The sequence below is a fragment of the Juglans microcarpa x Juglans regia genome, chromosome 6S (assembly GCF_004785595.1).
Source record: "Juglans microcarpa x Juglans regia isolate MS1-56 chromosome 6S, Jm3101_v1.0, whole genome shotgun sequence".
Lineage (NCBI taxonomy): Eukaryota > Viridiplantae > Streptophyta > Magnoliopsida > Fagales > Juglandaceae > Juglans > Juglans microcarpa x Juglans regia.
In genome coordinates, this window is record NC_054605.1 from 7061908 (window position 1) to 7075437 (window position 13530).

At 36.9% G+C, this 13530-nt stretch overlaps 1 protein-coding gene across 1 annotated transcript; it reads left to right on the plus strand.

Annotated features, from left to right (window-relative positions):
* The first annotated feature begins 5883 nt into the window (after positions 1–5883).
* Positions 5884–6312, plus strand: LOC121236576. The gene has a single exon (XM_041133024.1). It carries the CDS (start codon positions 5884–5886, stop codon positions 6310–6312), a length of 429 nt encoding a protein of 142 aa, XP_040988958.1.
* Positions 6313–13530: the final 7218 nt, after the last annotated feature.

Below are 13530 nucleotides of genomic sequence, written 5' to 3' on the forward strand. Positions count from 1 at the left end.
AATTCTAACCTTGGCTATTTTTATTCTGATCTTGTTGACATGATGATATACATGAGGTTAAAACAAAGAGCAAAGAGAAAGAAAATTGAGGACTCCCCAAGTGAGGATGAATATGGGCCTGAACTAGTGCAGCTCGGAGAGACTTCAACCGCTTCTCCTCCTCCACCCCCAACAGGACCATCCGGTGATACTTTTGAAAGCTTCACAACTGGTGAAGCCAAGACTGCATACAGAACTACGTTCTCCAAAAGAACTATTTTGGGAGAACGCGAGGTAAGAATAAATGATTTTCCTACAAATGACTTTCAACTCATTTGTCACATTTTCATCAAACGAGATTGGGAAAAACTCACTCACTCCTCTCCCACACCTCGATTTGAAGTCGTCCGTGAGTTTTATTCAAACATTGCATATTTCAATCTTGATGATCACAACATTATTTCCATTGTTTGGGGAACCCAAATTGAGATATCCCCTGCTATTCATAGAGACTTGTTTGATCTTCTTGAGGTGGAAGCACCACTGTATCCTTATAAGGGTATAGGGGCCCCACAAAGACTGCCATGTGCAATCTTTTTGTTGGGCCTGATGGCCCAAAGTGGCATGCTAAAACCCATAGTAGTTTAGGCTACTTGCCAAAATTGTATTAACTAATTTTTGGCCCATTAACTGGAATACTGAAATCACACTAGAAAGAGCTTACTTCATGTATGCCTTGGCTACTGGGGTCTCAATTGATTTTCCCCATCATGTTATCAACATTATTCATCAGTCTCATGTTGAAAAATAGCTGAATTTGCCTTTTGGTGACTTAATCACTAAATTGGCTATGAAAGCCAAAGTTTCTCTTTGGAACAATGAGCCCACGATGAAAGTGGCAGGTTCTATCTTAGTTATCATGGTAGTCAAATCGGAGGCAGTGCTTACTAAGAATAAACACCTCACTACTGAATCTACATCCTCACCTCCTAAACCTTCTATACCTATGGCTCAAGTTCTTGAGCAGAACACTCTTTCGTCCCAAAATTTGGATACATTCACTACTAAATGGGAGGCAAGTCAGTCCAAATTAGAGCAGCAACTAGCCGATGTCCGTTTTGATTGCATTCAAGCCAATGATAGATTGGTGGTTTAGCTCTCTTTGGACATGCAACAAGTAGTGGACCATGTAGCTGGTTCAAATGAAAAGCAATAGAACCCCATGGCTAATTGATGACAAAAAGGGGGAGAAGCAGTTGGGGGGGAGTAGCAGTAGCAACAGAAAATCTATCTTTTATTGCTTATTATCTTTTATTCTCAGTTTTTGTTCAATTGTAATTCTAACAATATGTTATGTTCATTTGGTTATGCTTTATTTTAATACTTGGAACTTTTTTAACCCTGACAGTATCTTTGAGTTTCTAAGTCAGTAGTTTTACTAAGTCGTGATTGTTTAGAAGTTTCTGCTATTTGTTTTTGTTTAAAATGTTTACAGGGAATTTACATTCATCAAACTGGTTTCGTCACCAATCTGCCATAGGGGAAGATTGTAAATATAAAAGTTTGGCTAGGACTAGGTGACTAAATGATAAAGTTTATCCTATCATTGTATTTGTAATTTTGTATGAATGTAAAATAATTATTGACTTTATCTACAACAACATTGAGTTTATCTAGAAGTCTTAGAGTTCGTTCAGATAAGTCAGGTATGTGAAAATCGAGTCCATAAGGATCTGTACTTATCCAGAATAGAAGATTGAACTGAAATTAGAAGCTACAGTGAAGAGTTATTGCGAAATGTCAGCAGCCCACGTTAGGAGTCGTTCTTGCGAGAGACTTGATCTGTTAGCAGAGTCCTACCTCAATTAGAACTCTTTCTAGCCTTTATATTTCAACGGATTCGGTTTAATAACTCTTTAAGGAGTTTTCGCGAGACAATATTTAGAGTACGAGTGTTTGAGAGTGAAATTCACTTGTGAATTTTCACCATGTTTTTCATCTCTCCTTATGTGTGATTCTGCTCCAAGTTTGGAGAATCGTTGATTGGATTTCAACCACTAGAGTTCTAGGAGAAAAGACAATAATTGAAGATTGCCAGAGGTTTTGGATGCTATTGTGATAGAAGACAAACAGATCGTTTGTCTGGTCAAGTAAGAGAGTCGATGCAAAGATTTTGTAGTTGAGAACTTATTTCTAATTTGATTTTCAAATAATAAAATTGTCTTTTCTTGGTTTGGCTACCCCGTAGTGTTTTACCTTTGAGGAGTTCTTCAAAAGATTTCCCTTCATAACCAATCGTTGTGTTATGCAAATTTATTTATTTACTCCAAGTATTTTGATTGTTTAATTAGTCACAAGATTCAGAACTAACCAAGTTGTTCAAGTGAATTGGTACACAATCTCGTGAATGCAAAGGGGTACATTGATAATTTCATAACTCTAATAATCAATCCAATGTGTAGCAATAAGTGAATAAAAGGAAGATTACCTATTGAATAAAAAAATGAAATCCACCAACCACTACAAGGAATTTGACTTTTAGGGACAAAAATGTTTTTGGACAATATAAATTTCATGCTTAATAGTACTTACTTGAGATGAAATTTAAATTTCATCCAAAACATATAAGTGGTTTCTTATCCATTCAAATAGTTAAGTATTTTCAAACTATAGTTTTTGGGATGAAACATAGTGTCCTAAAAGAGAAAATAGTTCGAACATATATTGTAACACCCCGCTCTCCAATAGATACATTTTTAGAATTTTCGGGGAGCTAGTGTGCTACTAAACTTGACTAAAAAATTTTCTTTTAGGCCTCGTTTGTTTTCCAAAACTTTTCAACTCATCTCATCTCATCTAATCATTACACTTTTCCAAATTCACACACAAAATAAAATAAACAATTCGATTTTTTCAAATTCTAAAAAAGATATATTCTAACAATATTTTATTCAATTTTCAACTTTCATCTCATCTTATTTCATTTCATCTACGAAAACAAACGAGGCAATGACACACCAGATGCAAAAGATTCCATAAGTAAAAGAAACTTTATTAAATGCTTAAAATCCAAAATAGAGTCTGCAGAAGCACTTATTTAAAAAAAATACTAAAATCTCATGTGCTTATCAAAATAATTTATTTAAACCTTAAATCATAAACTAAACATGACATAAACTATCTAGGCCTCTGCCTCGCCACCCTGGGTCAAGTCCTGTCCTACAGTCTCATCCTCATAAATGTCATCACCTGGGGTGGTTTAAAAACATAAAAAAATGAGTCGAATACTCAATAAGCAACACATTATACAGTAAACATAATAAACATAAGGTTTCTTGAAAAATAAACGTTTATACTCATAAATACATATGTAAATAACATGAATATGAACGTGAACTTATCTTTCACTTATCATAGGCCGATACCACACTGTTGACCCTCGTGAGTTAGGGCTAGCGAATCTAAGTAAATTTTGATTCTGCCCATTGTCGCGGGTTGTGGAATCCATACATAAGGAAGACATACTGGGTGCACTACTAGCGTGTACGACTTGGCAATGCAATATGTCATAACATAGGTACCGTCATCATATCATAACATAGGCCATTATATATCTTATCATTCATATAGGCCGTTATATATCTTATCATTCATATTTCGTCATAATCATACTTGCATACTTATCATATTATAGATTTCAAAAGAAATCACATGCATACTTGTCATATCATATCATAGATTTCGAATGAAATCGCATTATTTCATAAATGTCATGATACATGTTTCCTCACATAAAATCATGAATGGCTCTTCATAAATATTTTAATTTATAAGACTCATATAAAATCATGATTTTTCATAAATAATTTTATGCATAACTCTTACATACAATCATGTCTTTTTATCAATATTTTGATGCATAACTCATTTCATAAAATCATGAATTTTCATAAATATTTAATGCATAAATATTTACATAAAATCATGAATTTTCATAATTTTATAATGACTTGGGTATGGAAAAGGGGGCTCCCAATGGAGGGGATACATGCGTAATACTTTTATAAAGGGCACGTCGTCTGTCGTACATACGTGTAAGGGTATGATCATGCTACTTACCTCGTAGCACTAATCTACTATTTTCGACACTTAATTGGTCACCTATAAAATAAGAATACAATTTGCATAAATTTCTAATTAAACATGTGATTTTATTTAAAATCTAAACTACTAAAATAGAGTATATTTCCTAAACCTAAATTCTTCCTAGCACTAAAATATTCTCACCAATTAGTCTTAGATAGGTATGGGTATTTTTGTAATTTAACCCATACACTTAATATTTCATGCTACAGGGCTCATGCATTGAAATAGGCTTACATGTACGAGAGACAATGGACATGAGCTTTGGCCGTGATCTGGTGGGAATGAGCAGTGACTGAAAGTGTGGGGCATGGTGGTGCTTCACAGTGGCTCAATACTGGGTAATAGAAGTTGGTAGTGACGAAGGCTCACTAGTTTGGTCATGGAGTCTTCACGGTGGTTCACGATTAGCGTTATGGGGGCGTGGCTTCCTCGTTCTGGTTCCTACTTACCGAAGGGAGACAAGGGGTTGTGGTGGTTTTATCAGTGGCTCAAGAGGTGTAGTCTCGGCATGGTGGTGTTTGAGTGTGGGGAGGTTGTAGGCATGGAGGAAAAGGACATGGCTAGTTTCGTTGCTGCTCTATTCTCGAGTGGTAAAATAGGGGCTTGCCGTATGGGGTTGTCTGTGGTTTACGGTGGACTAGGGTAGATTTGGGTGGTTCATCGTGGTGGTGTGGCAGAGCTTCCTGCAACACAAGGTGCAAGCAAGGGTTGGACTGGCTACTGCGACGTGGAGTTTACTTCGGGCTGGTTTTGTGCAGTGGTCCTATGGCAGAGTGGCTCTCGGCCTTTTTGTGGCACAACATTGCAATGGATGCCAGGAAGGGCTGGATTTGGATACTGCAACATGGGCGAGAAAGTTTTTAATGTGAGGTTGAGGTGTGGTGCATTGGTCATGTTTGGGGGCTTGGGTAGAACCGGTTGACCATGATGGGGAGGTGACGTGAGAGAGTCTGGCTTATGGACAGTTGCAGTTGTGGTTGAGGAAGGAGGTAGTCCGTTGTTGGGGCTGGTGCTCTGTGTGTGACGATTTGGTTCGGCAACCCTAGCTTCATGGGGAAGATAACGACATGTGCATGGAGTTACATGGGTATATATAGAAGGAAATTAGGTTCAAAAATTTTAAAGCGAAGGGCTCTAGAATTGTAATCCCTATTGAGAGGTAATTCTATTGAGATGTGAGTTCTAGTGGGAGTTTGAGGTGTGCATGGTTGTAGTTTATAGAGGGAATCAATTAGGGGTTTTATTATTAAGAGTAATCTAGAACGCTAATAGTGTTTGGAGTCTAACACTCAAGAGCTTGAAGTTTAAAAAAAAATAATGTAGCCTAACTCTAGGTTCAAATAAATATAACTTATATGAAGAAACAATCTGTCATGCTTTGTGGAGATGTGATGCAGCAGTGGATGTTTGGGCAAAGGGAAGCAGTCCAGTTCAGAAATGGTCATCAGAAGTGGTAGATTTTGGGATGGTTTGGAAGAAAATGATACAATTTCTGAGCATGGAAGATCTAGAACTGGTTTCTATTGTTTTGAGAAACATCTGGTTGAGGACAAATAGATTCATCTTTGAATCTTTGTTTAACAGTCCAGCAAACATCTTTATGTAGGCTAAAATAACAAGGGCTGATTTCAAAGAAGCCAACTGTGTTGAGAGCCAAAAAGGAAATCCTGCAATAAGAGAAGTGGAAAAATGGAGAAAGCCTAGAGAAGGGATGACGAAGTAAATTGGGATGCTGCCTTCATGAATGATAGTAAGAGGATGGGAGCTAGGATTGTTTGTCGAGATCAAGAGGGGGACATTCTATTCTCTGCTTGTATGACACAGTCAAGTGCTATGATAGCAAGCCAAGCAGAAGCTGTGGCCTTGTGGAAAACAATGAAGTTATGTGATGATTTACAGGTGGGAGAAGCTGAGCTAGAAGGTGATGCTTTATGCATTGTCAAAGCAGTTAATAGTAAAGATGAGAGTTGGGAATGGGGAGGCCAAATAATTAAAGACATAAGGGGGATGCTAAACAACAGACCCCAATGGTATGTTAATCATATACGAAGGGAGGCAAATAAGGCTGCAAATTACTTAGCAAAAATTGCTTTGATAATAGATGAAGACTTAGTTTGGATGGAAGATGGCCTTGAGAGTCTGTATAGTTTGATTTTACAAGACAAAATTGTAATTCGTTCTTCTTAATGAAATTCTGAGGTATGTTTTGATTAAAAAAAAAAAGAATATAACTTATCCGATAAACTATTTTATAGGTTTTAACTCATTTATTGAGTCTAATAAAATTATCCATAATTTATCCCTAATAATATAAGATCTGGTTGTTACATATATAATTCAATTGGTTCAAATGGTTATGTATTTTACATTTGAATGTTGAGATAAGAGTTTGAACCAAATTTGTGCCGGGAAGTTTTATACAATTTTGGTGGGGGAGGGTTGCAAATAGTTTGAACGTATGTTTCTCGTTTGAACTAAGTTTGAGACTATTTGACGATATGGTATTTTCCATTCGAATTTTGAGATAATAGTTCGACTGATATTTTTTACAGGAGGTATATAGAATTCTAACGGATATGATTGATATCTCATTTAAATGTTAATTTTATGTTCAAATAGAGTTATAAACCGTTCGAATGCTCCAAAGATTTATTCATATTGTGATAAAAAAAATTAAAATAACCGTTGTTATAGAAATTTATTGAAAGACATTAATTTTTTTTTAAAAATAATCATTATCTAAGTTTATTAATCTTCATTTCTAAAAGTAGAAAAATTTTCCTACACAGGTTTATTATTTATGGTTAATTAAAATATGTGACACCTTCATCCTCCACTTGGGATAGAATGGAGACTTGGAGCGTCAAGACATATAGGTAGTGCCTTACTTAGAAAGGTCCAATCAGTAAGGCATAACTTCAAACATAAACTGGGAGATAGAATCTCTTCATTACAGACAACTCTTCATAGTGATTTCATAAAAAATAACTTAAACCATTTCTCTAAGCCTTTTCATGGTAATAATCAAGACCATCTCTACAAATATCACAATCAATTCCAACTTGCGGTCAAGGTCGGGCTCATCGTCAATCATCCATATCCAGGGGTTGGAGTTAATCACCATGTTGATCGTCAAAGTTTGGTCCTGCTACAACTTTTACCATTCCAGTGGAATGGTAGTTGGGACTACCATAGTGAGTTTCCTTGAAATCTTAGTTAGTTAAATAACCAACGTACATAGAGATAAGATATGCATGATAGATTATAAACATGAGATATTTGCATGATATGCAAAAAACTGTATATACCGTCCATCCAAGTTCCTCAACATCTTTGAAAAATCTTTAGTGCACATTTCTTACATAGAACATCTTTTTAAAACATACTTCTTATTATTAGAGTTATCATTGCAAATCATAAGGTAACATCACAATTCCCCATTTGTACTGTGAGTGCCTGCAGTGACCCTACCACAACTCAATTTGAGACTACGTCATCAGAGCTGCACATATATATCTTTCAATTCATTGATTTAAACATTTCATCATAACATATGCAACCACCAACATTAGATGCCATATAGGTCTTCGCTCCAAAGTTCTTTACAGACATTCTATTCAAAGTCAGCTGACTGCTCATCGTCAATTTAGGAGTTACCACTCCATTTTTACTCACTCTAGAATAAATAGAGGAGTTCCACTAGGATATTTCCTCATTCTCGCATTAGATCGTGATAAAACATTTTCATGCTATGCTTTTCATGACATATATTCACTTCGTAACATGCTGTGTACTTCATGCTTAAAAAGACACTTTCATGAACCAAGCTAAAACAATATTATCTCATGCTTTGTACAAAAGTAACACAACATATGTCAGGTATGCAAGTAGCTAAATGCTCAATGATGTATAATATAACATTTCATGATCAAAATAACATTCATAACAAGAATGTGGTATTTATACAAGAATCATAGATAAATTATCCAAGAGTAAGTTAGAAGCTAACTTACAAACCTCCTAAGTTCAAAATATCATAGCGGCTGAAATAAAATATGTATTAGGGTTAGGAATCATAAAATTTCCAAAATTTAACATACTAAAAATTAGTATTTGCAAAATTTCCCCTAGCTTCTGTAAATTTCTATTTGGGCCTTAAACTTTCATTATTTGTATTTTGGCCCCAAATTCTACCAAATTACTCATACCTCCTATAATCCATATTCTTATTCCATATATGACCTTAAAATTTCATGAATCAAACATCTACTATGAGAAATCCATCCAACCCGTGACACGCTTATCGCTCAATTTCACTACATGTGATTTTTAGCCTATAATCCCAATGAACTCTTTATAACCGAATGTTAACACAAAACCAAACATTGGATCTGAACTTATTAACATGCTAATAACTAAGATTTAAGCCACATGGAATCATATCAACATCCACGTGACGAACAAAATCAGAACATCATGACATCACCAAAATCGAGTACCAAGCATGATGCATCTCATTTATCTTTAACATATGAACTCTTATAGATCTAAACAAATCATGCATTCTAACTTTTAACATGATGATATTACGATTCTATATGCTTATGACACATGCTTTGGGAAACTTAATTATGATATCACAAGATAACCTCCAAACAAGTGAAAACCGAAACATGCTAGATGATCAACCCAAGATATAGATTTATAAATCTATCATGACATGTTGTTTTCCTCAAATAAAAATATTCAATCAATTAAACAAGACATTAGCTAAGCTTAGGCATGATATCAAGATATGTTATGACTAAAATTTCTGTGAGACCCTAGAAATTTAGTGTGTTTGACGTCGTTTTGGCTTGTAGGGTGAAAAACCCTAATTGTTTCTGCTAGCAACACATTCTCTTTTTCTTTCCTCTCTTTTTTCTTCATTCTTGTTCCTCCTTCCTCCTCCCGTAGCCCATGACCTGTAGCGCTGTCCCCATCGCCAGTCAGCCCTTGCAACGCGTGCATCGAGCATAGACCTCCACAGTCAACTACCCCACCTTTCTTCTTCTCCAATCTGAGCGCTCATTTTCTCTAGTCTTCCCCCACTCCCTTTGCTCCCAAGCTTGCATCGACCATGGTGAAGCCTTGCCATCACCCAAGCCACTCATCACACGCCACACGTGCGATGCTCATGGAGCCCGTGCTGCCCTACACGCCCAATCGCAGTTGTGGCTGCGATCGAGAACCTCCCCTCAATCGGCTTCTTCCCCTCTAAAAAATGTGTTCTAGTGTTTCCCCACCCTTTTATCTGCATTCTGAAACCCTTAGGGTCAATTTTTCCCTAACGCCGCTATGCACCGCCGTGTGCTGCCACACTTACCTGTCTTTTAGTGGCCACGCAACCACCCTCGTGTACCCCACTTCCCTTTTCTATCGTTCCCTTCCCTAGGTTCCACCCAACCCATGAGCTAAAGCTCACTCAGCCACTATCCCGCCATGCTCCGCCGCACCCTACTACGAAAATCCTCACCTTCACCCACTAGCATGTCAGATCTACCATCCTTGTTGAAAGAAACCCATTTTAACCCCTCTATTAAATCTGTTCACCACTGCCACTGCCTACCACCACTGATGCGCTATGCTCTGCCACTCCAGACTCCATAACAGTATGCCTTTATACCTCTTGCCTTGTGTTTCATTTTATCGAATGACTAGTTTTTTATTTAACTAACTTTGTTCGTCCGCACAATGATGTGCGCTCTTATTCTATTGCAAAACCCCATAAACCATTACGTGCAATCAACTAGAATATTTGCCTTCAACATTGTAAGTAACTTTCCAGCATGACCCTTGAATTTCTAAGGTGAAATTATCATTAACTTTGTTGCAGTCTGGTTGTGTTTGAGAAGGGCCTTGGCCCAAGGATGTGTTGGGCCAAGGGCCTGATGGAGGATTGATGGAGGATGGGAAACGCGTGTATTTGGGATTTATGAAATTGTGGATTTGTGACTGCTATGTTGTTGTGTCTGACTGTTGTGTGCTATGCCATGCCATCCAATAAGCTGCTTATCATATATCTGCATATTACTATTATTAATTACTAGGAGTGGCTGTAATTTAATGATTTTTAGGAAGGTGGTCAAAATGGCTATTTTAAGTAGTTGCTTTCATAGCTACTGAACATGTTTGCTTGTACAATTTCATGCTTGAATCTCTTGGTTGTTGTTCTATTGATTTATTTACTGAGATTACGAAATCTCATTGTGGTATTTCTACCTACAGTTCCATTTTATGGAATCGTAGACTTTGATGCAGAGGAGGGGTATGAGTAGGAGGGACTAGCCCCACTTGAGGAGTGATGGCCCAGTGCTTTTCACATTTTTTGTTGTTAGACCTTTGTTTTCCTTTCCTTTATTTCAGTCAGATGACTGTATTAACATCTTGGAGGACTTTATTTCGGGTTGTATTGCTGTTAAACTTTCAAGTACTTAGTTTCTGACTGCCTTATACTTTTTTGCTGGGATTTTTATGTTGTACACATTTTGCATGTTTGTACACACAATTGCACAATGCGATGGGTGTATGATCTGTGTGGTTATCATCCCAGTGTCACGACATCCACAATTTCATATCAAAATAATTTATTTATGAAGTACTCTAAATCTGAACCGAAACATGTTTTCCAAAGATTAAAATCATATAACTCAATCCAAATCTCATTCTTATACCATAAATCAAAGGCTAACATGTGATTCTAATTTCCAGTATAAGGGTATGGTAGAGTTACTCACCAATCTGTGGCATATGGAGCTCTCAAGATTAAACTCACTCCAAGGACTTCACTCTCACCTCTTGGTTTCACTCTTCTTAAAGCTATGGGTGTTTTGCTCAAAAGAAAGCTAAGGAAATGCTTGAGAATGGTGTGGGAGGAATTGAAGGAGGGGGAGTGCTATTTGTTGTGCTTGAGTGATGAAGCAAGAGGTGCAAGTGGGTGAAGTGGTGCATGGTTTGGCTTAAGTGTAATGAAGGTGATTGGCGTTCACTCCCGGTGGAGTGCATGCTTGAGTTTCCATATCTATACAATTAAACAAATCACACTATTGACTCATGGACAAGGACCAAAGGAGGGTGATAGGTGCAGGGTCTTAGTGGTTTTGGAATTTGGGACAAAAGTCAAAGAATTTCCTAAGAGAAACCAAGTGCAGGCCGAAGATTTTGCTCTCCAAACTTGTCCTGTTTTTGTTCAGCTCGTCTTATCAATGTGGCAAGCTCTTGATCAATATTACACAATGTTTGAGTAGCTTTTCCAAAGGATTATTGAAGCATGAATGTTGGACACTTAGTGTTAGTTGTGTTGCAAAAGACAGGGAGTTGAATGGAGAAGGGTTCAGTTGAGAGTTTTACACATGGTTTCCTTCCAATGTGTCCATTGGTTTTTCGTCATTGCTACGGTTTGTTCTTAGTGTAACATGAGTGTGATTTGATGACATGTTTCTAGACCTACATGTTTTGCTATAGGTGTTTGAAGAGGACTAGATTTGTTGAAGAAAGGTGCAGTTCGGTATAAACATATTCCATTTCCAAGGTGAAATAGTTTGGTTTTTGGAGTGACTATGAGAGCTATTCTTGGCTTCATCTTAGGCCTGAATTTTCAGAGTTAGGTAGAATGAGAGTGGGTTAATCAAGTGCATAAAATCAGTTGATGAGATTGTTGAAAGAACAAGGTTTTGTTGGCTTGTTCTTGGAGCGAATCGGTTTGCACCTAGTGCATCCGATTGGTGGGATTTCTTGGCATTGACATGCCTCCACGCTTCATGACATGAGCTGTAATTTATTTACCATTCTAAATCTATGGAAGATTGATCCAAATCAAAGGAAGAAGATGAAAATTTGCAAAAAAATAATGCAGAAAAAAAGCTAGAAGAAATCGACATGATGGATGGTCAAAGTTACTATTTCATGGCATGGTGAAAGGGTTTGAAAATGAAAGCTTGAAGTCACGATGGAGGTTTGCAAAAGAATGAAAACTATTTACTATATGGTGGTATTTACTATTTGAATAGTGATAAGAATCCTAGGCTTATACTCCAAGTGGTGTAATCTCATTGGGCCCTAAGATTTTGATTGAGCTAAACCTTAATGTGGGCCTCGAAATGGGCCTCCCCTTGGGCCTCATGTCTAGTTTTTGTTGGGTCCCTCTTTGGACCTCAATAGCTTACTAAGTTGGGCCTTAACCTTAGGTCTCACATTAGGCCATGTCTTGAACCCTTCTTCGGCCTTCTATCTTCTCAAGCTTGGGCCCTCACTTTAACCAACTTTTGGGCCTTCTTCATATCCAACTATCCTTCATTGCTTGTTATGAATCAATTACCAAGCCCATTAAGGTGGCAAGTCTTCTTCATGCCACTTGTCATCCTTCAAATGGCCTCTTGGAAACCCATTTTCAGGAAACTTTTAATTCCTTTAGAAATCTCTAAACATCCTAATTAGAGCAATGGTGGAATTTACTTTGCCAAATTATGATCCAAAAGCTCACTTTTCTTAAGGATCATAACTTCCACTTGACTAAGGTCATGGGTTATCATTGTCAAATTCTCAATATTTGACAATAGTACTATTGTGAGTTACATAACTCTTGGAGAGGTGTTACAAAATAGATCATATATGTCATCCTAGAAAAGTAATATAATTAATTGAAAATATAAGTTAATATTTTTTAATGTTAAATAACAATTTGGAAATAAATTTTTTAGATTTGTGATATCCCTAAATGATAAGAAAGTAAAAAAAAAATATATTTTTAATGAACAAACAAGCTATATATATGTAATAAAAACTATTCAAAAGTGACAATGTTCGGGACAAAATAAATGTTTGACACAAAATAAAACTACATGGATAGATTCATGAGGTTCTCCAGCATCATAGACATGCGTCCCTCCATTTCTTTCGGTAGAGTAATGATGGGCGCATTGATCCTCTCCATGTCTTAGATCAAAAGTATGAGATACTCCTTCAAGAAGGATTACATCTCCCTAGTACTAGTCCCTGCAACCTATGTAGCAGCACCGACATCTATAGTAGCTAGATCACGCTTAGTGCCACTGTGTGCCGCCGCAACATTAATACGAGTCTTCTTCAAGTGGCCCTCACTCTTGCTGAAAGTGATCTTCTTAGTAGTCCGATCTATGGTTGCCTTCGCTCTCTCAAAAGCACATTCACCCCTAATTTAACTAGGAGATTGGAGATCATTAATGGATATGGTAGAGTACCTCTAGTCAAATATCGTGACTAAGATCTGATGTGGATAAGGAAGAATAGAGCTAGATCTATTGGCTCTCCTCATGTTATCCATAACATTAATCGAGCCCGATCCATGCCAAGACCTGTGTTGTATTTTCTTGGATCAATATTGTGTTA